The sequence below is a fragment of the Dermacentor andersoni genome, chromosome 4 (assembly GCF_023375885.2).
Source record: "Dermacentor andersoni chromosome 4, qqDerAnde1_hic_scaffold, whole genome shotgun sequence".
NCBI classification, from domain to species: Eukaryota; Metazoa; Arthropoda; class Arachnida; order Ixodida; family Ixodidae; genus Dermacentor; species Dermacentor andersoni.
The window spans coordinates 217,761,644-217,788,274 of record NC_092817.1 but is presented as its reverse complement, the minus strand read 5'-3'; the positions used below and the strand labels follow the sequence as shown (position 1 = coordinate 217,788,274).

At 46.7% G+C, this 26,631-nt stretch overlaps 1 protein-coding gene across 1 annotated transcript in view; it reads right to left on the bottom strand.

The window, feature by feature from the left end:
* The window catches only part of LOC129386665 (uncharacterized), a 182,204-nt gene extending 156,377 nt beyond the window's left edge, over nt 1-25,827 (bottom strand). Inside the window, exons 1-2 of the mRNA XM_055074785.2 lie at nt 25,627-25,827; nt 4,899-4,942 (exon numbers count right to left, since the gene is read on the bottom strand). Coding sequence (XP_054930760.1) covers nt 4,899-4,942; nt 25,627-25,629 — 47 coding nt within the window. The 5' untranslated portion in view covers nt 25,630-25,827. The remainder of the gene's footprint in view (nt 1-4,898; nt 4,943-25,626) is intronic.
* Nucleotides 25,828-26,631: the final 804 nt, after the last annotated feature.

The window sequence follows — 26,631 nt, the reverse complement described above, 5'->3', positions numbered from 1 at the left end:
GATCGCTACGTATGCGTCACTGTGTGTGCGGCGGCAAGTGAGGGAACAAGGCTCAGCGTTCGCGTTCACTGGCGCGCCACGCGTCTCGACTCGGAGGCCATGCGCGGACTTCTCGGCAGCGCCACGAGATGCAGTACGGTGTGTCCAGAAATAAATACGAGAGACCTGCCCCACTTCCGCATGACGCGTATCTCAGCCGTCGCACGCACCGACGCGTCATGCATTTCGGAGGTGGGCCACGCGCAGGCATTGCGGCTGCGCCACTAATAGATGTGCAGTGTGCTTATGGCCTACTCAAGCGCCAACAAAATAATCTAAAAATGAAACAAGCAGAAAGCTGCAATCACGAGACATAGAGCACTTTGGGGCTACAATATACGCGAGGTATCGCAAAGAATTTGGAAAAATTTAATGGTACCTGTGCTAGCTTTCGCGAGTGCCATTACTCGCAGTAAATCAGATATCCTGTTAGGTTTCGAGATTAACCTGAAGGTGGCCTGCTAAGTTTGAGGGCCCACAATAAAAACAAAAAGGATGCAGTTTAAGGTGACATGGGTAGAGCTCCCTTTGAAGTCCGAGAAGCATAGAGCAAGATCAGTATAGAAGACTAAGGAACACGGATAAAAATTAATGACCTGCGAACATGCAGAAATGTTTGCACCTCAAAAGCGTGGACACAGAATAGAGAAAGAAGTCAAGAAAGTTGGCAACCAAGTAAATAAAAGTGTAAAAGGGAACCGCTGACAACCACAAGTCACCAAAAGCAAAGTGATAGAAACCAATACGGTATATCGGATGCAAAGTATTGAAACAACAAAAAAAAACAGTGTATCACAAAAGTGACAGGAAAGAAATCAGAAGGGAAAATCTTTAGGATAAGCACAGTGGAGTGCCGGGCTATTGAGGCCAAAGCTGGCTTCATAAGGATAAAAACACAACGGAGCAAATACACGCCACAACGTTGGCCATGTGTGATTGCCGAGGTCATACAGCTCTGTCAGCAGTACGATGAGCTGCGCAAGCAGCGTGCCTCAACACGCGCTGCTCAGCAGGACACCGCGGATCTATCTCCCCTGGATTTAGACCGCAGTGCTGCCGACATATCTGCTTTAATGCCGGAGATAAAGGAGTTCATCCGCCAAGAAGTCGCACACCAACTCTCTCTGGCGACTAGCACACCCGAGTCGTCGACAACCTTGGCTGCTTCGCTTCATCACGCACTTCAGACGCAAGTTGCCGTGGCGCTGCCACCTGCCTCTCCTGCGCAGCCTACTGCTGGAGCACTAACTTACGCAGACGCTGTCGCCGGCCTTACGCTCCTCCGGCTCCTGATGCCTACCGGGCCACCTGCACCTTCCATGTGCCGCGGCCACCTTCACGTCTGATTCCCGTACCTTACTCGGCCGCTGGAGCCCCTGTTGTCAACCCGTGGCGAACACCAGATAACCGGCCAATATGCTATTCCTGTCATTTTTCGGGCCACGTAGCACAATTCTGCCGCCTTTGCAGCCTCCGTTTACCTGACAGCTTCAAGCTACAGGCCTGCTCTACTTCCGCGTCATGACCCTCCTCTGGACTCGCCTTACAGTCACCCACCCCCCTTCGATTCACGCCGGTCACCTTCCCCACGTCGCCGATCCATTTCCCCCATGGTTCGCCGATCCAGCCCTGCAGCCTGAGAGGAAAACTAACAGTCGCAGTTCCAGAGGCAAGAAGTGCGTTTCCGTTGAACTGGAGGCACTGGGGCATGGTGCTGGTAAAAAGAGGAAGACGACCAGAAGCGCTTACTTGCCCGTTTCGCTATAGCACCGACTTTTTTCAGCCTACCGCTGAAAACCTAGAACATGTACTGCTAGGCGAACACCCCCATTGGACTTTATTTATTGGGATACCTTCAGAGCCCATAGGGCGTTACAGAAGGGAGTGGGAACAATAAATAGGAAATAAAGAAACACAAAGCAAATATTAGGTAACATATTCAAGCTCATATTTAAAGTCACTGGGGTCCCTAATAGATACAGTGGAGGTGGGCAAGTGGTTTCAATCATTAGTACTAAGTTTGAGGGATGAAAGAATGAAAGTGTTAGTTAGTGTGACAACAAAGAACAAGCACTTTATAACGATGGTCAATACGAGGTGATATGAACGAAGGGTGGGAAAGTAATTCTTCATTAAGACGAGGGCTATGGTAGTAAATCTTATGAAATAATGAGAGGCGTGCTATTTTCCTGCGTAAGGAAAGGGGTGGAAGCCGTAACGCTGTTTTCATATATAAAACACTGGAAAAAGGGGAGCAGTTGGAAAAAAATGAAGCGTGTGCTACGATTCTGCGCAGCTTCAAGGTGACTAAGAGTTTCAATAAATAGATCCCACACAGCTGATGCATATTCTAGTTTGGAACGAACAAAAGCTTTAGAAAGAAGGAGTTTAAGAAGGGGGTCATCGAAAAATTACGGCGCAGGTTAGCATTACTGATAATATAATTAATGTGTGGTTGCCAAGACAGGTTAGAATTAGTGTGGACCTCTAAGTATTTGTAAGTAGTCACTTCTGCAAGAGGGGAACCATTTATGTTATACTCACAAACGTTAGTGGAAAGTTTACGAGAAATTTTCATTAGTTTGCACTTCATTGCGTTGAGTTTCATTGTCCATGCGTTACACTAATCAGAAATATTGTTAAGGTCGATCTGTAGTAGCGAACGTGTCATTATGATAGGAAATCATGCGATATACAACACAATCGTCTGCAAAAAGCCTAATAGAGGAATTAACACAATCAGGTAGATTGTTTATGTAAACTATAAAAAGAAGGGGCCCACGGACAGAACCTTGGGGCACCCCTGAAAGGACAGGACAGAGAACAGGATCGTAGCCATTAGCAAAAAGACCCCTCCACCCCCCCCCCCCCCCCCCCCCGCCGTGTAGAATTCTTGATTCGTCGCGGAGATGGCTGGGTGCTTCTTGAATTCCCCCTCATCGAATTCTTGATTCGTCGCGGAGAAATGGGGGCTCCCGTCGCCTCGATGATAGGCACGTAGTATGGAACAACAGCGCACGGCTATCGCCGATCGTCGTCTTCGACAGTCCTCTCATTATCGTTCACTACTGCTGCGCCTCGTAGCATGACTCCCGACCGCGAAAGCGCCATTTTGGCGCTTGGTAGGTATGAGTGATCTCACTTCAGTCGAGCGACATGAACGATATCAGAGGATAGAGGTGTGGAAGTATCGAGAGGTTGTAACTCGTAGGCCACGTCTGTCACTTCACGCAAGGCACGGTATGGGCCTCAGTAGGGCGAAACCAGATTCTCACAAAGTCCAGCTCGCCGTGGTGGTTTCCAAAGAAGCACGATGTCACCAGGGTTATAGTGGGAATCGGGGAGGCTAGCGTAATATATGCGTCGTTGGCTTTCTTGGGAAGTGGTCAGAAGCAGGCGTGCAATTTCACGTGCCTCGGTAGCTCTAGATGTTACATTTCGGGCATATTCTGACGTTGTATCGAGAACGGCTCGGAGGATCGTGTCAAACGGTAATATAGAGTTTCGCCCATACAAGAGAAAAGGACGGAGAGAAACCCGAAGAATGATGGCGGGACGCATTGTAGGCGAATACGACGAATGCCAGAGCGGTATCACAGTCACGGTGGTCTGTAGAGACGCACACAGCGAGCGTTTCTGTGATAGTCCTGTTGGGCCACTCTGTTAGGCCGATATCATCATTGTTGTGAGCACCTAAGCGCTAAAGAAGAGTCCCGCTGCAGCACACGCCTCATACATGCCTCGTTTGGATAATGGCAATAAGTAGCGCCGCTCTATTGATTCCATGCTAAACGCATTAGCATCGACAGTCATCGTGAGATGGGTTCTGCTGAACTTTCTTTACAGTAATGATATTTATTGCTGTTTGAGAGGCGGAAGGTTGATGTAGTAAGTTCACCGGCTCCATAATTTACTTTCCCTTATGAAAAATGCGATGAAATCACGATGACCATTCCTATTTGTGTCCCACCATGTCCTCATTTTAAGATTAGCGAGATATAAAATGAAAACATACGTTAGCAAAATAAGCGCAGCTCAGTGAGACTCACTCACAAATTGTATTATATGCTTAGGACTCACTGAAACTCAGGCTCACTAAAATGCTACTCATCCAGCTTCACTCGGACTAAGACACACCAAAATTCTGCTCAGCCGGGCTCACTCACACTGACAGTAAGAGCTTGGTCTGAGTGAGTTTGCGATCTAGCAATAAAAATAATTTTAGATGTGCGCTGCCTATAGGAATGATGTTTATGATATTTTAGTCATCATTGTTCATACGTTGGTTCTGCATACCCAATAAGTTGCTGAAACAAATTTGAACGACTGCAAAATATTGTTCAGAATTTCCCGTAGAGAATCATAACACAGCCGTGAATTACGAAAAATAGTAACTAGGCAAAATTTATGGTTTCTTGCTCGAAATTAGCTTTTAGACTTTGACGTTGACGCTGTGCGTACTAATATATCTCGCTCGTAATGACCAAGACGTGCGTCATCTTATTCAGCGCACTGTGGCTGACACCTCGCAGGGCGTGCGCTACGTCAACAGTTTGAAGAATAGCGTTTAATCTGGCTTCCATGCGTCGCTTCGTCTATGGGTGTAATTTGCAGCTGGCTGAGGAACCCCGCCCCTCGCAGGGTCGCGCGAATGTGTCGCCTCGTGCGTGACGTGCGGCTCACTTTCCTCGCTTGAAATCATTGCGTCTCGTCGTGACATCACCGGGTTTTGGGACCTGCTTCCTCATTCACGAAACCGCGCTCGTAGCCTTGTCCTTGCGGCAGCTGTTTCTGACCTGACCGTGCGAACAATGCGACTTCCTCGAAGCAATTATGCCAAACGGACCAAAGAAACTTACCCGTCTTCCAGGACGAGCGGTGGATGCTTTGCCTTCTGGGCCGCCTGCGCATTTCGAAGGAATCATCAGTGACATACTCACATTAAGGAAAGCAGAAAAGAGTGTCCATGTAAGTGCCGAAAAGAATGAGAGATCGCACCCACCAACAAGTATGCCCACGTGCCACGGAACAAACTCTACAGGCGTCAGAATTTGGCACGAGTCAAGGTGAGGGTCATGGGAGACAATAAGGCTTGCGTCATTTTGATGTCGAAAAAATTTCAGCAGAATCCATCTCGTGGTGAATGGCGACGTTAATGGTATTAGCATTGTAGCAATGTAGTGCTACAGCTGACTTCATCAGTTCTTGCCTCTTGTTCTAGTCTGTCTGGGCACTTACCCAGTGCCACATACCCATTCTGGGGTAATTGGACAAGAATGTTCCCATACGTAGGGCCCTATAACGTAAAACTATTCCAGTATGTTTTTATTCCAATCTCCTCACCTCAAATTTGCGTAACCGCCAACGCAAGGATCGAGCGACCACCCGCAGGATCGTATGAACAGACTAATCAAACGCTCTCCTCGTTGATAGGAGGTGACTTTTGTTTCTTTGCTTGAAAAACGAATAACATTGCCTACACTGAGCGTGTTGTCTTATCTAATTGGCTGACAAAAGGCGAGGAGCACGCCCGAAGGGAGAGGGATTCTATGGGCCCGAGCCACTGCACTGAATATCGATAACCGGATTAAGAGGGTAGTGCCGGCGTCTGTGATTGGTCCGCTTTCCCTTACTTAGCTTTGTATGGCTCGTCGAAAATCGCGGCGGCATGCAACGGAAGCTTAAGAATCACGCCGAATCGGATCCTCAGCAAAGAAGAGTTGGCAGAACGAGGCCTTAAACGCGCCGAAAGTGCTCGAAAACGTTACATGGCCACGAAAAAAAGTTTTATTATACGCAGTTAAACCCATGCTCTCCGGCAGGTGCGGGTCGCCAGCGTCTGCGCGATCGGCGGCAGCCATCTTTTATTGCTTTCGGAACGGGGCAGCCTGCTGCTATTCAGAAGAAAATTCAGTTTTGTTCGGTATATTTATGCTTCTTTATCGCGTACACGTCACTTTGACGGGGTGAGTTTCTGCGGTTTTGTGACATCGCATGACAGGCAGGTGAAGTGGGTGCAGCCCGAAAACTTTTGACCAATAGCTGAAGGCTAATGGTGAAAAGGGGTCGAATCAGAAATAACTATTTTTCTTTTGTTCCATGAAATCATGCGTAATCAGTGTGTACACGTCATATCACATGGGGAGCTATCATGGTTTTCGTGACGTCGTGTGACAGACAGATTAAATGGGGGCAGTACAGAAAAGGTTTTGACCAATCGCAGAGGGCTGATTGCAGAATCGGAATAGAATAGTTTGGAATGGCTTTACGTCATAACGCCCCTAGTGTCACGCGACCACTTGAACACACCGAATCAACAAAGTTCCGGCACACACCCAGTGGCCAATGCCCAGTTACACCTTCAGCGCCCCAAGTTGGCGCGAACAAAGGTGCGGGCAAATGTCATACACATCCCAAAGTAGGCGATGTTCCCAAAGAACAGGAATCCCATTAATAGCCATCTGCTTCATGTCCCAATGTAACGCAACGCCAACTGCTCGGTGCAATGTTTCAGTTTACCAAAATATGAAAAAGAAGAATAGGCAGGTTACGGAGTCTAAACACCAAGCGATAAGAAATTAAAGCGGCAACTGGGGTGATATCTGTCAGGCGATTGTTGAAGCCATAAAAAACAGGTACGGGAACACATTCAGCCATAGCCTTAGCAATCTGGGGCGTTACTTCCAAAGGAACATCTCGCGGTTCTTCATTCACTTATATACCACTGCTTATTGCTGAGAAGAAAATCGCTTGTCTAGAGATCTTTGAGTGCTCTGGTTAAAAAATTAACCAGAGCCACTCACTACGCCGTCCATATTATTACATGTGTGCCTTTATGAATTTTAGACCAATTAATGAATACCTAAATGGTAGTGCCACATTTTACTGGTAATCTAGAAAGATATTGGTCGTTGAACTTCGTTCCTTCTACTCAACGCGATCTTCCTGCAGGCGTGTTTGGAGAGTTAGCGTACTTGAGATGGCGAACACCACGACGCATGATAAGTAGCTTAAGAATCGCATGATCAAGATTATACAACTCTGACCATGCATGATCATAGTCGCATAAGAAAAGGGCGGCCTTCTATGCAGCACTAAATTTGTTTACATTCAACTGCAATATTATCTTATTCCAACCCTTGTAGAACAGCACTCGCTATTGTTTGTGCCGCGTCACAAGAACCTTGTCGGGAGGTTCGATGCCTTACTTGTTTTCTACTCAATGCATCACGCACGAGGTTACATACTTAAACGTAACCGGTTTCGTCATCTCTAAAGATACCGCAGATAAGAAAGCTGCAGAAAGCAAATGCTAATATTGACTGTGTGAACCGCGTTTTAATGCGTTCGCATTCTTCGGGTACCTAACGCATTTCCCGGGGGCTATGTATGTATGTATGTATCTATGTTGGGTACTAACTGTTTTCCCGCCCAAGAAGGTCACTGGATAGTTCATGGTCCAATAGTTACAGCATCGGCCTGGCTGTGCAGAGGGAATATGGCTTGAATCCAATTGTCAGACCAGAGTGAGTCGCTGAGAATGTGGCTAATGCGTACCGCTCTGCAGCGAATCTCTTTCACGCCGACATGAGCCAACGTATATGTGGGAATGGGTATGTACGCTCTTCAATGAAATTTAGTTTTCATTGCACTTTGAGTTTCATTCAGTTTTCAAAGAACTTTGACTTGGAGCACTGGGTATGTGCCAATTGGTCTGCGCTCATTTTCAATTAACCTGTCTGATACGAACTTGGGTCAGTGGGTATGTACCAATAGGCGTGTACTGTCCTACAATGACAAAAAGAAAAGATCCTTTAAATTCCTCCGCTAGTGGAGGGTGCGAACCCACGTCACAAGTGTCCCCTAAGCACACCAACCCGACGCTTCAACAGACTGCGCAACAAATGCACTGGGTACGGACCACGTTTTTATAAATGTCTTCCACGTTAACCCTTGAGGGACCTGCGCCATGAGTATACTGGGTATGTGTGGCTCTTCAATCAGTTGCTCCCCAATTTGGCTCAATGAGTATGTGCCACTGTGTCACTGGCTGTACGGCAAGTGAGGAAACAATCCTCGGAGTTCGCAGGCACGCTTGTCGCTCCACGCTTATCTCGGAGGCCATTTCTCCGCAGTGCTACTAGATGGCGCAGTGTCTGTAGAAAGAAAGAGATGGTGGGGATGGTGCGGATGTACATGGTGAGGATGGAGAGGGCGCTAGAAGGAAGTAATATCAGATTTAATCTCTCATACAAGCAGGCGGGTACAGTAATAGAGCAGCAACTCCCAGGTTTATTTTATGCGGACGACATTGTGTTGCTAGCTAACAAGCAAAGTGATTTGCAACGTCTGGCTAATATCTGCGGACAGGAAGCCAACAATTCAGGTTTGAAATTTAGTGTTAGAAAATCAGGTGTTATGGTATTCAATGAAAACAGTCAACAGACAGTGGAGATGCAGGGCCAAGAAATACCTCGGGTAACAGAATATAAATACCTTGGTATATGGCAATGGATATATGGAAACACAGGAAAAAACCATAACAGTAAAGGGGAAGAGAAATGCAGCCATAATGAAGCACAGAGCGCTATGGGGATACAATAGGTACGAGGTCCTCCGATGCATGTGGAAAGGTGTAATGGTTCCAGGACTTACTTTTGGAAATGCGGCTGTTTGCAATAAAACAGGGGTACAATCAGGCGTCAGGCAAGGAGATACGATCAAAAAGGCGTCAGGCAGGGAGATACGATCTCTCCAATGCTATTCACAGCGTGTTTACAGGAGGTATTCAGAGACCTGGATTGGGAAGAATTGGAGATAAGAGTAAATGGAGAATACCTTAGTAACTTGCGCTTCGCTGATGATATTGCTTTACTTAGTAACTCAGGGGACCAACTGCAATGCATGCTCACTGATCTGGAGAGGCAGAGCAGAAGGGTGGGACTAAAAATGAATCTGCAGAAAACTAAAGTAATGTTTAACAGTCTCGGAAGGGAACAGCAGTTTACGATAGGTAGCGAGGCACTGGAAGTGGTAAGAGAATACATCTACTTAGGAGAGGTAGTGACTGCTGATCCAGATCATGAGAGTGAAATATTCAGAAGAATAAGAATGGGCTGGGGAGCGTTTGGCAGGCATTCGCAGATCATGAACAGCAGGTTGCCATTATCCCTCAAGAGAAAAGTTTATAACAGCTGTGTCTTACCAGTACTCACGTACGGGGCAGAAACCTGGAGGCTTACGAAAAGGGTTCTACTTAAATTGAGGACGACGCAACGAGCTATGGAAAGAAGAATGATAGGTGTAACGTTAAGGGATAAGAAAAGAGCAGATTGGGTGAGGGAACAAACGCGCGTTAATGACATCTTAGTTGAAATCAAGAAAAAGAAATGGGCATGGGCAGGACATGTAATGAGGAGGGAAGATAACCGATGGTCATTAAGGGTTACGGACTGGATTCCGAGGGAAGGGAAGCGTAGCAGGGGGCGACAGAAAGTTAGGTGGGCAGATGAGATTAGGAAGTTTGGAGGGTCAACATGGCCACAATTAGTACATGACCGGGGTAGTTGGAGGAGTATGGGAGAGGCCTTTGCCCTGCAATGGGCGTAATCATGCTGATGATGATGATGACAATCAGGACTCGACGGGAACCAAACGTCAGTGAGTCGCCTCGCATTGGGCGCTCACGGGAAGACTACAAATGAAGCTGTGCAGGGTGATATTGGCTGGACTAGTTTTGAAGTGAGGGAAACTCGCAGTAAATTTGAGTATGAAGAACGGCTGAGAAATATGGAAGAAAGTAAACGGGCTGGGAGAGTGTTCAAGTATCTGTACAGGAAGAACATTGATTCACAGTGGAGGAAAAGAACTGGGAAGCTTACCAGCAAGTATGCGGCCTGTAGGGTGGGCAACACAGCAACAAAGAAGGTCAAGCGGAAAGTCAGAGAGGCTGAATTAATCTCATGGGTGGCGGCAATGGAAAAGAAACCTGCCATGAGTAACTACTTAAGAGGAAAAAACGAAATCAAGAAAGAAACCATTTATGATAACTCAAAGGGAAGCTCATTACTTTTCGAAGCGAGATCGGGATGCCTTAGAACACGCGCCTATAAAGCGAGATATAAGAAGGAAGAAGAAGCATGTGCTTGCTGCGGTAAAGCTAGTGAAACTACGGAGCATGTTTTATTAGAATGTGAAGACGTCTACCCAGCGGTCGATTTAGACACCACTGGCCTCCTTGAAGCCCTTGGGTTCAGGGGGAGCAGTGGTAAAGCAAACATGATCGCAATAGACATTAGTAAGAGGCGACTGGAGGATTGGTGGAAGAAAAGTAGGGAAACGACAAAAGACGGAGACGTACAAAAGCACAGTTCGCAATAGGGGATCAAAAAATTTGGGCGTGGTAGTGCATAGTGTTTCTTTTTTCATTGTTTAACCTAGGTAGGATATTAGGCAGTATAGTAGCAAGAGCTTGGTGGCGCAACTTACCGCCCCGTTCCAAAGTGGACGCTCATAATATCCATCCATCCATCCAGAAGCGTGACAGTGGAGCCCAGTTGCCGCATTAAGCGTTTCTCAGCATTAACAGGTACCGGCTCCCCGTGCATGGCGCAGGTCACGCGCAGGCTTCGCGACGGTGCCGCTAGATGGCTTTGAGTGTTCGCAGGGAACTGCTAAAGAGTAGTTCAGCTGCAGTACACGTCTCACACATAGCTAGTTTCGACGGTGACGATACGATGTGTCGCTATTATGATTCAATGCTAAGCGCATTACCGTCGACAGTCATAGTGACATGGAGTGCTGCCGATTTTTTTCTGATCTGCAGATGCCCTGCTGAAGTAAAGACACACTTGGAATCGTAAAACAGCTCAACAAGACGAGACACCAGACGAAGCAAGACACCAACACAGCGCTGTTGTTCTTCGCCTGGTGTCACGCCTTTTTGCGCTGTTTTTAATTCCAAGTATGTCATATGAACTCGGCCAAGCTTTCACTTTAACATTAAAGATAAAACTGTACGGGAGCTCTTAGAAGCATATAAAATTGAAATCAAAGTTTGTGTTGCCAAACTTCAGTTTCCTTATACTATGCGGAAATGAGATTGCTAAGTTCTTGCTATTGATGGTTCGCCTCCTGCTCCTCCTGTTTTTCCGTCAGCTTCACGACGTTTTGCTGCGTGGATGCTACAGGAGTGCAGAGCGCTAGATAGAGGTAGGTGCACATGTAGGTGCACATAGAGGGTGAACCAGCGATCATGCACCAAATTAAGAAAAGGTATGGAATATTTTAAGTAAACAAAAGCAAGTGAACGTTGCTTATAGTCTAGTTGAGAAACCGCGAGTACTTGTTTTGTTAACTTACATTCAATTGATAAATAAAGCACTTATCGAACTATTTCCTTGTTGTTTTAATTGTCGAGATGCTAATAGGGTATAGTAAAGGTTCGTAGAAGGCAAAAAATGAAGTGTTTCCAGGAAGGTAGACCAAGCGTGCTTATTTTCCCCGGCAGATAGAGAAAGCCTGCGAGAAAAAAAAAAGAATTTACGCAGAAACTTCTCTGGGAGTCATCTAAGTATGCATAAGCACTTAGCGACTTGCTGACTTTTCCGCAGCCTGGTGCCGTTATTGATGGTATGAAACTCGATCCGATGAAAACAAAAACAGCGCTGCGGTAACACGAACTGCTGCTGACGGCGAGCCTAGGTGAATTTAGGAGGCAAGCACTGCAAGTGGCGGCGACAAATGCGGTGATGACGTCGCGATCATAATAAGCCGTTATCGCTTTCTCGCGTCTTATCCATCCGCGTCGAACCATTGTGAACCGTGATCACTGAGGCGGCGGCTGCGTATGGCGCGGCCGCATCTGGAAAGCAATCTGCGATGGCGACAGACAACGCAGACGGCTGAACATCCTCGTGAGCTCTCATGTGTGTCTGGCCGCTGAGTTCGCGTTGGACAGGCCTCGATTATTCGGTATGAAAACCAAGGAAGAAGAGGAAAACATTTATTTGCAACGGTGTTTTTTCCGCATCACCGTAAATGCGTTGCCCTGAAGAAGTCAGAGATGAGTACCATGCTTTCCCACTGAGACTGCTTGATGGCGCTTCTATTCAGCACGGGCGTGCGGTCACATAGTAATTTTCATAATTCGCAGACATTTGCAGGAAACGTAGCCACGCTGTGTGTACGTTGCTCACATCACTTTGACGTGTCTTACGATTCTAGTTACGTCTCAACGCGGCCAAGGGCTTTAATTGGGCGATTACCACGAGGCAACCCAACCCATTCATCAGCGCATATCCAGAAGTCAACGCAGCGTTGATGCCGATTGTTCACGCGTCAACAAAAGACCCCTCTACCTAAACCTGACAACTTGAACTAATGAATAGTGCCAACGTCGAATGCTACCGTGTGAACGGCTTCGGCCTCGGATCCCCAGATTGCTGAATATTCGGGGGCGAAGGTGCAACATCGGAGGAGAGTTCGGCGGAACGGTGCAATATTATGGGCCGAATATTGCGACCGATAGGATGATAGTGATTGGCCGCGATACAGTCATCAGATTCCCTAGTCTAGTCACCTAGGCAAGAGGACAATATGAAAAGCGGATACCTTTTGTGCATTGGATCTGCCGTGTCCTCGTGTGAACTCATACGTTTAATGCGCTCCTACACGGAGTGGGCTTCCGTATCTGGAGCCGGTAAACAACCACCTGATTGACATCACTGCCACAGAACATGTAAAAGGTTGGATAATCACTTTTAATTAAAAGCCGCAAATCAGTGACAAAAAAGTACTGGTAGTTTTTGAGCAAGACTCTGAACAAGGTGCATTTGGTTTTATTCATGTAGAAGTATCCGTGTTCTTTCTTTCTCGGCGCGTAATAGCTGGCACAAGTAATCTGTATATTTCAACACAGGGTTTTCAAATATAAAAGCTGAAAGTATGCGCTACGCGTGTCTGGTTCTTTCTATTTTCCAGGCTCTTTAAACGTTTTTACACGTTCGTAACACTCAACCAACTCGCCCAACTGTGTTTTCGCTATTTCCACTCACTGCATGTAACGCGACAGAACAATTTTTATTCATCGAGGAGTTTCAGACTTTCTTATTTATAACTCAGTTGTTCTTAGCGAGAAACTGATTATGCATTTGGAATAAGAATGTCCGGCTTCTTGATGAAAACCTCCGTATGTTATTGTGCCGGCAACTTTAATTTCTGGGCCAGGAGAGGACACAAATGGCGGCTTCACGGTCGCCATTATGAGCCATGCTTGCCCTCGAATTCGCTTTAACGTTGCCATGTTTTTCAACTGCTGCGACGGGAAACGGAAGCTGGCGGGAATTATTTCTATGTGCTTTCATCATTATGATGAACCTCTACGGAGATTGTCGCTCTTGGAGTAAAATTTTCTTGTCAAGTCATGGGCATCAGTATGTTCACGATAATAGGATAATTTGCAGTTATGAAAAAATAAATGTCATGAAACCGTTATTGTAGGGGCTGCACTACGGCTGCACGCACAGCCACCCGACTGTTGCCTACGAAGTCCACTGTGCCAAGGTGAATCGCTGAAGCAGTGCCTGGTACAGAATTTTGCAGCTGCACGTGCTGACGTGCTGACGTGCAAGCCGTCAGGTTCTGCACACCTGCAGCTCCAGCTGCTTTTGATGCTCCGTGCGACGAATACGGTGGAGTGTTCTTGTGGAAGCTTGCCTAATATTACGTAGCTAGTGTGCAACGGTGATTAACTGGAGAGTGTCACTCCCGGTATGCGAACTTAAGAAGTTTCAGTTATTGTGGTAGCGCCAGATCGAGTGTAAATGGGCACTCTTTCAAATTCGGGACGTTGTTTTAAGCCAGCAGCCGTTTTTGATCAGAAATTGTTTTAAGCTGGGCCCCACCAAAACACTGTCTGGCGTACGTATATCACGCAATCACCATCACGCAAATACGCGTGATATCCTAACTAATGGTTAGGATATTAGGCACATATCCTACTACAAGGAGTAGTACTACTATAAGGAGTACCGAGCAGACGGCGACGGCTATTCCTGCTCATTTCGCTGTGCAGATCGCGCTGTGGCCAAGCAGCTTCACCACCGGACTGGCCCCGCACGCGCACACAAACGGATCGACGCCGGTGGCCGCAGCTGACCGAACGTCAGACAGCGGCAAGCCCCGATCACTGCCGAACCACCTCAACAGCGCAGCTACCACGACGCGGATGCGGTTATGCCACCGCAGGCGAGCACTCGCCAGTGGTCGGCACATAATGCGGGACGCTTTACTGGACTTCGCAGCACCGACAAGAAGCCGATGCTCGCTCGTTCTTTGCTGTTTTTGCTGTGCAGGTTAGTCACAAATGTTCGGTACCCTCTTTCACGGGATAATGATGTGACTCTGTTGGTGCTGGCAAGTCCACACTTTCATCTTGTCATGGTTTGTGACTGCTACAATGTATTTAGGCTACTGGTACTAACATCTAGTGATGTTGAGCTTAATCCCGGTCCGACATGAGACACAGGATCGGATACTCGCCCAGCAATGATCTTTTAAAGCAAATTCTGAAAGAACAAACTAAAACAGACAACACATTAAAGACACTGGTCTCTAAATTCATAAAGCTAGAGCGAACAGTGCGTAACACGGAAACTAGACTTACATTTTAAAATGATATGCAACGTTCTTAACCGATGTGAAGAAAAAAATCAGCGCCCAAGCACTACGTACAGATGGCTAACCAGTGCAGATGAAACGCGTGGCCCCGTTGTTTATCACTCCGTTAATCCCGACGGTTCATTAAATGACGCTTTGGTAGGCTGCCGGATCCTCGGTACGCAGTTGCTGCTTGCGCTCAGCTGCACGAGCTTGTTCTTGTGCCCGGGCCGCAGCATCGCCCCGGCGTAGACGAGCTCGTTCCCTGTTCTGCTCGCAGCGTCGCTGATCGAAAGCTGCCTGCTCCTGAGAAGTACGTATGACGCGTTGCCTGCCTATTTCGGAGCCGGAATGAAACTGCTGCGCGCGCGCTCGCCAGCGACGGAGAGCCACGGCATCACTACTGGCGCTGCCGAACGCGCGCCTGTATTTCTCTCTTTTTTTGTTCGTGCATGCGCATGGGTTTACGCCGGAAGAGATTTTGGCGTACAGGTGACAGACAAACGGGCGGACGAATCGGCTAGCCAATACAGCTCCTCTGTAAAATCGGCCGAATTCGAAAACAAATGTGATGCCACGAAAGATAAAATCCAAAGAGTGACATTGAAATTGGACAATTTAGGCAGAAGAAATATCCCTTCAAGAATTGTACTCCTTGATGTGTTCATTTTTTGTGTATTTTACTTTCTAATATTAGTGCCTTACGTTAAGTTTTATTCGTGTAATTTTCTTAAGTGTACCTTTGTGGCCTTTCATTAATTCAGTTGTTCCTTTTTCATGTTTTGATCTTGGTAGTAATGTTGATGAGCCCTGCATTGAGGCGTATCCTGTGTATTACACTTTAGAAGGCTGCTTACTCTTTTTTTTTTTTGCCTTGATTTTGTAACCCCCCTTACACAATGCCCCCATAGGGCCTGTAAGGTATTTTAAATAAATAAATAAAAAAAAGAAGACAACGCAACAACTTGCTTATCTATGATGTACTGCAAGAACCTAACGAAAATGCAGCCTTACTTGAAAAGAACGTGAAAGAAAACATTTTGAAAAACACGCCTGGGATTGAAGTAAAAACTATTGAAAGAATCCACAGGATAGCCACCCGCAGATATAATCAAGAACGTCCTGTCACCCACCGACTGTTTGGTTATAAAAAAAAAATACATTCTTGCTATTATAAACTTAAAGACACACTACTCTCTATTTCCAAAGATTTTTCTAAAAGAGTAAAGCAAATACGCGCGCACTTGTGGCACTCTGCGCCAAACGACGAAGCAGAAGGAGCGAAAGTTAAGCCAACGTTTGTCAAATCGAAAATTGATGGGAACGTTTATACTTGGGGCCCATTAACGAATGCTATGACTGAGATATCGCGCAAAACAAGTCAGTCGCGAAATATCCCTTCAACTTCGAGTATGCAATAAAACTAACAAAAGATGCAAATTGACAGCCCATCACCAAACCACTCAGAATTCTTTCCCTTAATGTTCGAAGCGTAGCAAATGCATCTGATCAACTATAGAATCTAATCTATTCTTATCAGTGTAATGTTCTATTAATAACAGAAACGTTGCTTAACTCTGAAGTACGTGATTCCGAAGTTGTTTCTTCTTCGACGTAATAGTTCTGCGGAAACCCGCAAGGTGGAGATAAGTAATTAGTTAAGTGAAAATGAGACATCCACCCCATCGTAGCAATTGCTACAAAGGAAATCCATAAGAGTTCCTCAAAAGAAGAGCCTCGCAGTCGAAGAAAAATTCCTCCTGGTCAGCGACTCGAACCCCGGACCACCGCCGCTTCAGGACAGCTGCTCTACCATCTGAGCTAACAGGCAGCTAGCAGAAGGCAGGGCGAAGCCGAATTGGTCAACAACTCAAAGCAAAGTAATAGTTTGACATAATAGTTATGCGGAAAGGCGCAAGGTGGAGATAAGTAATTAATTAAGGGAAAGTTTCATATCCACCTTTGTAGCAATTCTAAGATTGGCTGGATGTCTCATTTTCCCTTAATAAATTGTTCCTTCTTCGTACAGACTGTTTCGCAAGGACGAGGTGCCGTGTGGCAATAGCTTTTAAATATGACATAATATCATTAAAACGTGATGGTATTCTTGCCGGTGATATCGTCTGGTGCAAAATAACATATTGAAACCAAAGTATAACTACATTATTTTTTTTATTTCAAAGTACCTTACAGGCCCGAAGGGGAGAATTGAGTAAGGGAAGCGTCATTGAAGAAATGACAAGAGAAAACAGATATATGAGCGCTCACGCTATATGATGGTAGGCAGCGCAATTACTTATGGAAACACTGACCAAATAACCAAATATTAGAAGCCCTAACTTGAACCGAATTACAATGCAAAAAGCGCATACATATGAGCCACGAAGACAGAAAAAAAGAGATTAGACAAAAGAAAGTCATCACGTTCCATGCCAAGCGCGCCACTCATCCTAGACTATCATCCACACCTGCTAGATAACTCTTTTCTTGTGAGCAGAATTGGCGCCTGTCTGTTCGTTGGGCGGCGAGCCGCATTCACGTAACGTGAGGTGGTTCGGTGCGTTACTGGAATGACATAACAGAATGCGACACACGCTTCAACTTTCACTAACCTGAGCGTGCACGTCTGCCATGCCTACCATGCGCGCCTATTCCGAAAACCCCGCAGCAGACGCAATAAAATCAAAACGACCATGGGCGCTATAACGTAAAACTATTCCAAACTTTTCTATTCCAATTCTGCTATCAGCCCTCCACGATTGGTCAAAAACTCTTTTCGACCACCCCCACTTCACCTGTCTGTCACGCGATGTCACGAAAACCGCGATACCTCCCCATCTGATATGATGTGTACACACTGATTATGCATGATTTGACAGAAAAAAGAAAAACATTTATTTCTGATTCTACCCCTTTTGGCCATTAGCCCTCGGCTATTGGTAAAAAGTTTTCGGGCTGCACCCACTCGGACTGCCTGTCACGCGACGTCACAAAACCGCAAGAACTCACCGCGTCAAAGTGACGTGTACGCGATAAAGATGCATTAATATGCCGAACAAAACTGAATTTTCTTCGGAAGAGCCGCAGGCTGCCCCGTTCCGAAAGGAATAAAGGATGGCTGCCGCCGATCGGTCAGACGCTGACTACTCGCACCTGCCGGAGAGCATGGGTGTATTTGCGTATAATAAAACTTCTTGCGTGGCCGTGTAACGTTTTTGAGCACTTTCGGCACATTTACCCCCTCATTCTGCCAATTCTTCTTTGCTGAGGGTCCGTTTTAGCATCGTTCTTGAGCTTCCGTTGCATGCCGCCGCGATTTATAACCAGCCACCGCAAGCTAAGAAAGGGAAAGCCGACCAATCGTACACGCCGGCACCACCCTCTTCATCCGGCTATCAACTTTCAGTGCAGTGGCTCGGCCCTATCGAATCCCTCGCTACTTGAGCGTTCTCCTCGACTGTTGTCAGCCAATTAGATACGAGAAGCCGCTCAGTGTAGGTAATGTTATTCGTTTTTCAAGCCAACAAAAGTAACCTCCTATGAACGAGGAGAGAGTTTGATTGGTCTGTTCAGACAACCCTGCGGGTGACCGCCCGGTGCCTACGTTGGTCGTTACGCAAATTTGGCGTCAGGAGATTGCAATAGAAACATATTGGAATAGTTTTACGTTACAGGGCTCCATATCTACCGCTTGCATATCACGTGGCTAGGGCCTATTTCTTTTCTAAATTTTTTATCATTAGGCATCAAGATTGTCATATGGCGCTCTCAGTATTTTTCTTCCTCAATGGCTACGGAAGACGGTGTGCTCCCTCCCGGCATTCCTCCCTCGCGCTCGCGATATTGAGTCGCCATTATCGGCTCACTCTCGCCCGTGTTCCCTCGCACATACAGCAAACGGCGCGCCGCGAGGATGTCATTGCCCTATGAATTGCTACGGAGCATCATGGCGACAGTGATGGCGATGGCAGAAATGCGCGTGTCCATATAATTGTTACCGCGATAAAATAGATTGAACAAAGTTTCACAGACCAATATAACGTGGCGTGGCACCACAGTTAGTTCGCTACTCTGGCTTGGCCGCCTCAAACGCTGGCTTCCGCCGGGCTTCCGCGCTTTTTAACTGGTTCAACGGGTCAGTTACGCACATTGCATTCTCTACGTTAAAGGTGCAGCTTCCTTTGGTTAAGTGATCAAAATATTAGCATAAGAAGTTAACAAACAAAGGTACCAAGACAGGGGAAATTTCTTGTACTTACTAACTGAATGAAAGAAATGATAAGTTATTAGAAATCAAAGTGGATGAAAAAACAACTAGCCGCAGGTGGGGAACAATCCCACCTCTTCGCATTACGCGTGCGATGCTCTACCAATAGAGCTACCGCGGCGCCGTTCTCCCATCCACTTTGTGGAGTATTTATGTGTTGCTACTGGAACTAACCCTGCAAGTGTCAGCCAGTGCCACCACTCACAAATCTTGGCAGCGGATGCGGAACATCATTTCTGCCGCAGGCGTAACGAGTACGGGATCTACAAAGACATGAAGGACAACTTGTTGGCAACTTTGTTAGCTTCTTAAGCTATTATTAATAAATATCGAGCCCCTTGGTTGAACCCCTTTTTTGTCATTCATTGCATTACGAGGGTCTCCAATCCGGCATGACCGATGCCTTCAGGTAGCATGTGTGGGTTTATTGACCAGTTGCCTTCAGCCAAACAGATCTGTTCGTATGTTCGTATGCTCGCAGAACTGTTAGTATGTGACAATGGCTCGGATATCAATCAATACTGCTTATACTGTGTACTACTTCCGTTGTCTGACTAGATGGTTTGGTATTTCAGAAGCTATTCCAAGCTATCCCACATGGGAAAATTCACGACCGAGCCATTTGCCAAGCCGCCTGGTTGAAGAAACGCAGTTTGCGACGGGGTAAGAAATCAGCACGTTTCATTAAGCTTGGCGTTACTTTTTATGCAGAAATTTAAACTACACTGATGTTATCAACTAAGTCAGCTTCGTGTAACATGTTTACACCTCAATAAAATTGACTGTTACTTCTATGAAAGAGTTAAAAAATTAAATTATGGGGTTTTACGTGCCAAAACCACTTTCTGATTATGAGGCACGCCGTAGTGGAGGGCTCCGGAAATTTCGACCACCTGGGGTTCTTTAACGTGCACCTAAATCTAAGCACATGGGTGTTTTCGCATTTCGCCCCCATTGAAATACGGCCGCCGTGGCCGGGATTCGATCCCGCGACCTCGTGCTCAGCAGCCCAACACCATAGCCACTGAGCAACCACGGCGGGTTCTATAAAAGAGTTAAGTGCATGGTATGGAAATAATAATTTGTCTTGAGGTTCTAATCTCCCCTTACGTCAACTGTCGCATGTGATCTCCCAATACCTGTTGATAATGGCCAGATAACTGCCAAGGACCATTTATGCCTGCTGTTGCGACACCATGTTTTACTGTGGTCATAGGGAAGACTCGTGCGTTTTAAACACAATCTCAAGCCTAAACCTGGGGAAGCACTTTCGTTCCTACACGAGATCTTTCCTGTCAGACAGAGAAGCCACCATTAAGATCGGGGACCTGACTTCAGACATGATCAAGCTGGGGTCTAAGGGGACGCCACAAGGGGCAGTCATATCCCCAACCCTCTTTCACCTCGTCATGATTGGTCTATCCATGACACTCTCTGCTATTGACGGTATCAGTCATACCATCTACGCAGACGACGTTACCATCTGGTGTACGGGAGGTAGTGACGGACAGGAAGAGACGGCCCTGCAAGAGGCGATTGATGCTACTTAGAGATATCTAGAGTGCACGGGCCTTCGGTGCTCACCGCACAAGTCGGAACTGCTACATTATCGACCCAAGCGCAGAGGCCCGAGACCAAAGGGATGGAAGCCACTCGCCGAATGCGACATAACACTGCGCACAAACGACGGAGGCTATATTCCGAGGGTGGATGCTATCCGGATTCTCGGCATGATGGTAGAGTCGAGTGGTTGAAACAACCAGACAGTGCTGCGACTCACTAAGAATACGGACAATGCCATCAGACTAATCAGAAGAATGGTCAACCGGGAGCAAGGCCTCAGAGAAGATAACCTCGTGAGATTGGTACATGCGTTCGTAATGTGTCATTTCACTTACGTCGCGGCCATGCACAACTGGCAAAGATCGGAGAGGGATAAGCTCAATACATTAATCAGGAAGGCAATCAAGAGAGCTCTCGGCCTCCCCATATACACTACCACGGAACGCTTACTTCAACTTGGCATGCATAACATGCTAGAGGAAATAGCGGAAGCACAGGAGAGGGCCCAGTTCGTCAGGCTATCTACCACACAAGCTGGAAGACACATCTTACAGGAGCTGGGCGTTCCACCCAGAGTAATCAAAACAAAGTTTTGCAGCATCCCTCGAGAGCAGCGGGACCGCATCACTGTCGCCCCGATCCCACGAAACGTACATCCATACCACAACGTGGGAAGATGTCGGGCGCGCGCGAAGGCTCTCCTGGAAAAGGCTCGTGAACGGGCTTCGGAGAACAGTTTCGTAGACGCAGCGCGCTACGCCGACGGACAGGCCTTCGCTGTAGTTAGCATAAATCATGAAAGGCAAATAACGAACGCAATCTCAATTCGGACGACGTCCTCTGAAATCGCAGAGCAGGCTGCAATAGCGATGGCGTTATTGGACGACAAGAGGACATCAGTCTACAGTGACTCGATATCAGCTGTTAGGGCATTTGCCAAAGGAACCATATCCGAGCTGGCCCTAGGGATATTAGGAAGCAAAGAGCCACACACATTGATCTGGTTTCCAGCCCACATGGGAGAGATCGAGGGTGCCCCGCCCAACCTCAATTAGTCGGCACACAGAGCTGCGCGAGGGATCATCAACCGCGTAGCTACCGGGCAGCGTGACGCCGGGGGTGCTGACAATCGGGACTCTCCTTCCTCGTACACCGAAATTACTAAGCACTTTTACTTGGCTCGGAGGATCTACCCCCTCCCACATTGCAAACTCAATAGACCTCAGGCTTTGACACTAAGGCTTCTACAGACGGAGGCATACCCAAACCCCCTACTTCTTCACAAGATGTACCCCGAAATTCAGACGACAAATGCATGTGCACTATGCACTGACTTAGCGAACTTACCTCACATGCTCTGGAGATGTCCCGCGTTACGCGGCGACGAAAGTAACACTTCCTCACGCTAGGACACTGTCCTACACAGCCCCAACCTCGAAGAACAGTTATGGGCTGTCCAACGGGCTCGCGACGCGGCGGAGAGGCTCGGCCCCTCTGTCCTGACGTGGGAGCGGCCCGCTGCGCGCTAGGGCACGCCCTAAAGGACCCTAATAAAGTTTTTCATCCATCCTTCCATACATAGGGAGACTTGTATACACTTTGATAAACTCTACTATAGAGAATAAATACATTTTGGATACCCCAAATAAAGTATGACATGCAGTTATTGCAGTTGTAATTGGTGTTCAAGTCCACTTGCTTACAAGATTCAGAGTGAAGGAAAGCTATAATAGCTGTTTACTTCCAGGCAGCAAAAGAACACGGGAGATGCTTTGGGTGAACATGAATGGGCATTTTAAATTATAAAGCGAATTACACCGGTTTTCTAGCACTATACTTTTGCTTGTATTTTTGATGCCTGCACTTCCTTATTTTTGGTCCCTGCATGATGCTCCTTGTTTGTGTTGTACTTGCTTTTCGCGCATTTTTTCAGGTTTGCGAGGACATTCCCTGAAAGACAGGCATAAAACAAGCAACTGTACATCGTAAGGGCTAATTGAATTCCTAGAATGGTGTAATTTCAAAAGTGACATATTGAGCTTGCATAGCATCAGTCCTATAATGCTTGAAAGTGGTGTGTGCAACGGAAACTATGCCGTCACATACCCTCAACTGCTGACAATGGGGAGAAATCTCCTTTTGCATAGTGTCCTCACCATCTCTCTAACATTATTAAAGCGAAAATGAGCCATCCACTCAATCGTATCAATTGCTACGAAGAAAAGCCATACAGGTTCCTCGAAAGAAACTCCTCGCAGTTGAAGGAAAATTTCGTCCTGGTCCGCGACACGAACAAGGGACCACCACCCTTTCCTTCAACTGCGAGGCGTTTCTTTCGAGGAACCCATATGGGTTTCCTTTGTAGCAACTGCTACGATTGGGTGGATGTCTCATTTTCCCGTTAATAATTACTTATCGCCAACTTGTGGGTTTCCGCATGACTATTACGTCAACAAAATTTGCTGCTGGGCTAGTTGGTTCATGCTTAACAACTGAATAATGGTAAGCGCAGATCCAAGATGGAACAGAAGATAGGCAGACAAGAACAGGATAAGCGCTAACTCGCAACTAAATTTTATTCTGAAGACTTCGTCTACTTAAGTAGGCAGCAGACAAGGATCGCGCCAGCGCACTGCTCATCAATACAACCAATGCATCCTACCAAGAAGCGCATAGATAGACCACATACTACGCAAAAATAAAGTGGTGTTTTTCTGCCCATAAACATTGTTTTGAAATCCTGGCTATGGAAGAGGCATTTTACAGTATGTTTACAAGACTTGAATGTGCCTCATTCAACAGCCTTGTGTGCTGCACAAATTGTTCTTTTGTTAGCAGTACACCCCGATTTCTTTAAAGTGCTGTTTTCTTGCAAAATATAATAATGCTTTTGGGAGACCACTCCTTTTTGAACAACTTAATTCCGGCACAAAAATTCCATGGCTGCCATTTGTATACATTGTTTGCACGCCATACACAGGCTGTGAACATTGTACCGTCATAACTTTTATTACAAATTGTAGAATCTATGCAGCAGCTTTAATTTATGTATTCCTTTGCAAACGCATGCATTTAGCACACAATACTGAACTTTTTACAAATTAGTAGGTTCTGCTGTGTTTTAAGTTCGAAGCAAAAGGCAGTTACGTTCAATGCAGGTGCAGTCGACCGATTCGTTAACAGCACTGCGGGAGCGTCGACTGGCCGGCCGGTCAGCGGCTTCTAACGGCGCGAAGCGATGAGACCAGCGAGACTAGCGCATGTGCACCAAGTTCACTCGAAGCGCAAGCTTCGCCTGCTAGGCTATTTCTGCCAGCACAACACAACACCTGGCACGAATAATTCAGCGCAAGTTTTCCAGCTTATTGGTGGTAGCAGGAGCGTGTACCCCTGACTTGCATCCTTCTTTTTCTATTTTTGGCGTGTGCTCCTTTAGTGTGCATGCACAGAAAAATAATGAAGAAGTCGCGCAAAGCTGCGATGCAACAGTATCACAAGGGCGAGAAAGAGTAGCGCAAGAGGGGATTATCAGTTTTTCGATCTGGTTTCAGATGTGGCACTTCAACTCATTCTCCTTTTCTTGCGCGCTTTGTTCTTTACGTTATGATATGTGCAGACTACAGCGGCATATGTTATAAAAATTACATGTCCGGGTTCACGCGCACGTGCTGTCTCCAATAAACAGGGAAGATTCAAGTGAGATAATCACGACAGCGGTGGTGCCATGCCTGTAGGAAGAGCCTAGCTGACGAAACATGTGCTTCGAGTGAACTTTGTGCGCATGCGCTATTCTTGCTGGCCTTGCTGGTCACTTCGCGCCATTATAAAAGCGCTGACCGGCCGCCCAGTCGACGCTCGCGCAGTACTGTTAACGACTCGGTCGAATACATTTCCTAGAAATCCTGAATCGCGTGACAGGTTCTAAGAAAATCATACCAGTACCAGCGATCTGCATTAGCGCACGATTAACATATGCATTAGTTAAGCTTTCTTTTTATGCAGTGCAGATTGCATATTTTCTCGGGCAAGCAAAATAAGCCTTCCTAGGTAAGTTCTACACGTAGTCTAACGAACAGCATGCCAAGACTTCCCCAAGACGAATGCGGAGGGAGCATTGACTTGGCTTCGGGAACGCTTGTGGACTTCTAGGGCTCTTGCTCAGCTTGTACAAGGTGCATTGTAGACAACTTTTTGGCTTGAAGAAGCCCAAATGTGATGGGTTTGTGCTACCTGATTACAAGCAGATGAGGTGCCACCCTCGACTGATCCTTGAGGTCAGTGTATCGCACTCATCTCCGCAGCTGCATCAAACGTGCCACATCACGTCTGCTGTCGCGAAGCTGTAGAGATAAAGCGCATGCGAGTCCCCCTACAGGCGCTCTATAGAAAGAGATGACGCGAGTCTGTGTCATCCAGGGCACATATAGGATAATTACCCTATGAATGGTATCTGGATAGCGCAGCAAAACATGGACACAGGATGAAACGACAGACGCAGACAAGCACTCCCAGGTGGTCAAAATTTCCGGAGTCCTCCAGTACGGCGTTCCTCATAATCAGAAAGTGGTATTGGCACGTAAAACCCCATAATTTAAAAAAATAAAAAAAACGATTCTCTTCATCAGTCATTTCTACCTGTGTCCGTGTTTTGCTGCGCTATCCATATATCATTCCATGATGACAGACCAGCAAACCCATATTTCCACCCTCGTCAATTACCCAATGAACCCTTTCATAGTTGTAAGACAGTCTGCCACAGTAATGACGGCGCAGTAACTTTGACGTGCGTAGGAACACAATTCGTCTATCGCGAATCACAAAAAAAAATGAAGGCGTCACTCTTGTGGTGACCCCATGCCCAAGAGAAGTCCCAGCACGCACAGCATTTGAACTTTGACCGGTGCCGCCATTCGCTGGGCTACTGCGCCATTCAGAGAAGCGCACTTGCGAAGTAGGACATGAGAAAGTGCTAAATCACAGTGCAACCTCAGTGCCGACAAGTTACGGAACTGAATCATGCAGAGACCTCGAGTTTTGATAAGTGCTTCCACTACTATCCATTCGAGCCAACAACGTGTGTAATGATCCTGGGCTCTCACCATGTTCTGCAGAGGTGTCCGGGCTCCGCGGAAAATTTCACTTCTTTTTCTTTGTCCACGTGGTGTCAGCCACACTCATAAACAGGCATGAGGGTTTTGCTATCTATAATAAATTTGATGACAATGTATGTCGTCACTCCAGTTCGTCGCACATTCGTCTTTCACTTAGTATAAAAGCTGCTAAATATATTTGGCAATAATGAGCTTATTTTAGAAACATGCTGCAGCAAAAAGCATTTCACTGCATTCATTTGAGGGTATCTGTGTGGAATCAAAGACTGACCCACATTTCCTGCGCTCCTTCTTCGTTTCGAACTTTCCTCACTTCAATTTATGCAACAAAATTACAGATTATAAATTCATTACCTCAACACATAAGTAAAGTCTGCCCGACTCTTGTACAGTCGCCGTGAGTGGGTATGCGCCAAGCTCATCAAGGTCATCATCATCATCATTATCATCGTGGGCTTGTACTGCGCAGTCTACGGCGGAGCGGGGCGGTGCCCGCATCGCTCCGCCCCCTGAAAGTTACCGTGGCGGGCCGTTGAAATTTGGTTTTGTGTGTTTACGTAGAGGCTGCGCGTTCTGGTTTTGGCGGCTACGACACGCTTACCTCAGACGCTGTGCCTCAACTTGCGGTTGAACACGAAAGTGTCCATCTGCTACAAGGGCGAGCATTATCGCTCTAGATGTGGCAATAAACCTTAATAAATGTCTTCAATATAGTTCAAAGAAACCGAGTAGAATTCTCTCTGTGACCGACACGTAGTGTTCCGCACCAGTGGCCCTGCAGGCTAGGTCCTGTCGCATGTGCGGCGGTTGGTTGGGAACACATTTGTTCGACTTATCTGAGCCTTTAGCCGCTGCGGTGAAAAAAAGAGAGGGCTTACGAGAGGCATGCGAAGGTTGACGACTGGGCGTGTTGGTATAGCATATTAGAGGTTAGATTGCGCAACATTTTGACGAGACACAGAGAAGAGAAACCCACACCACATAGCGCTACTT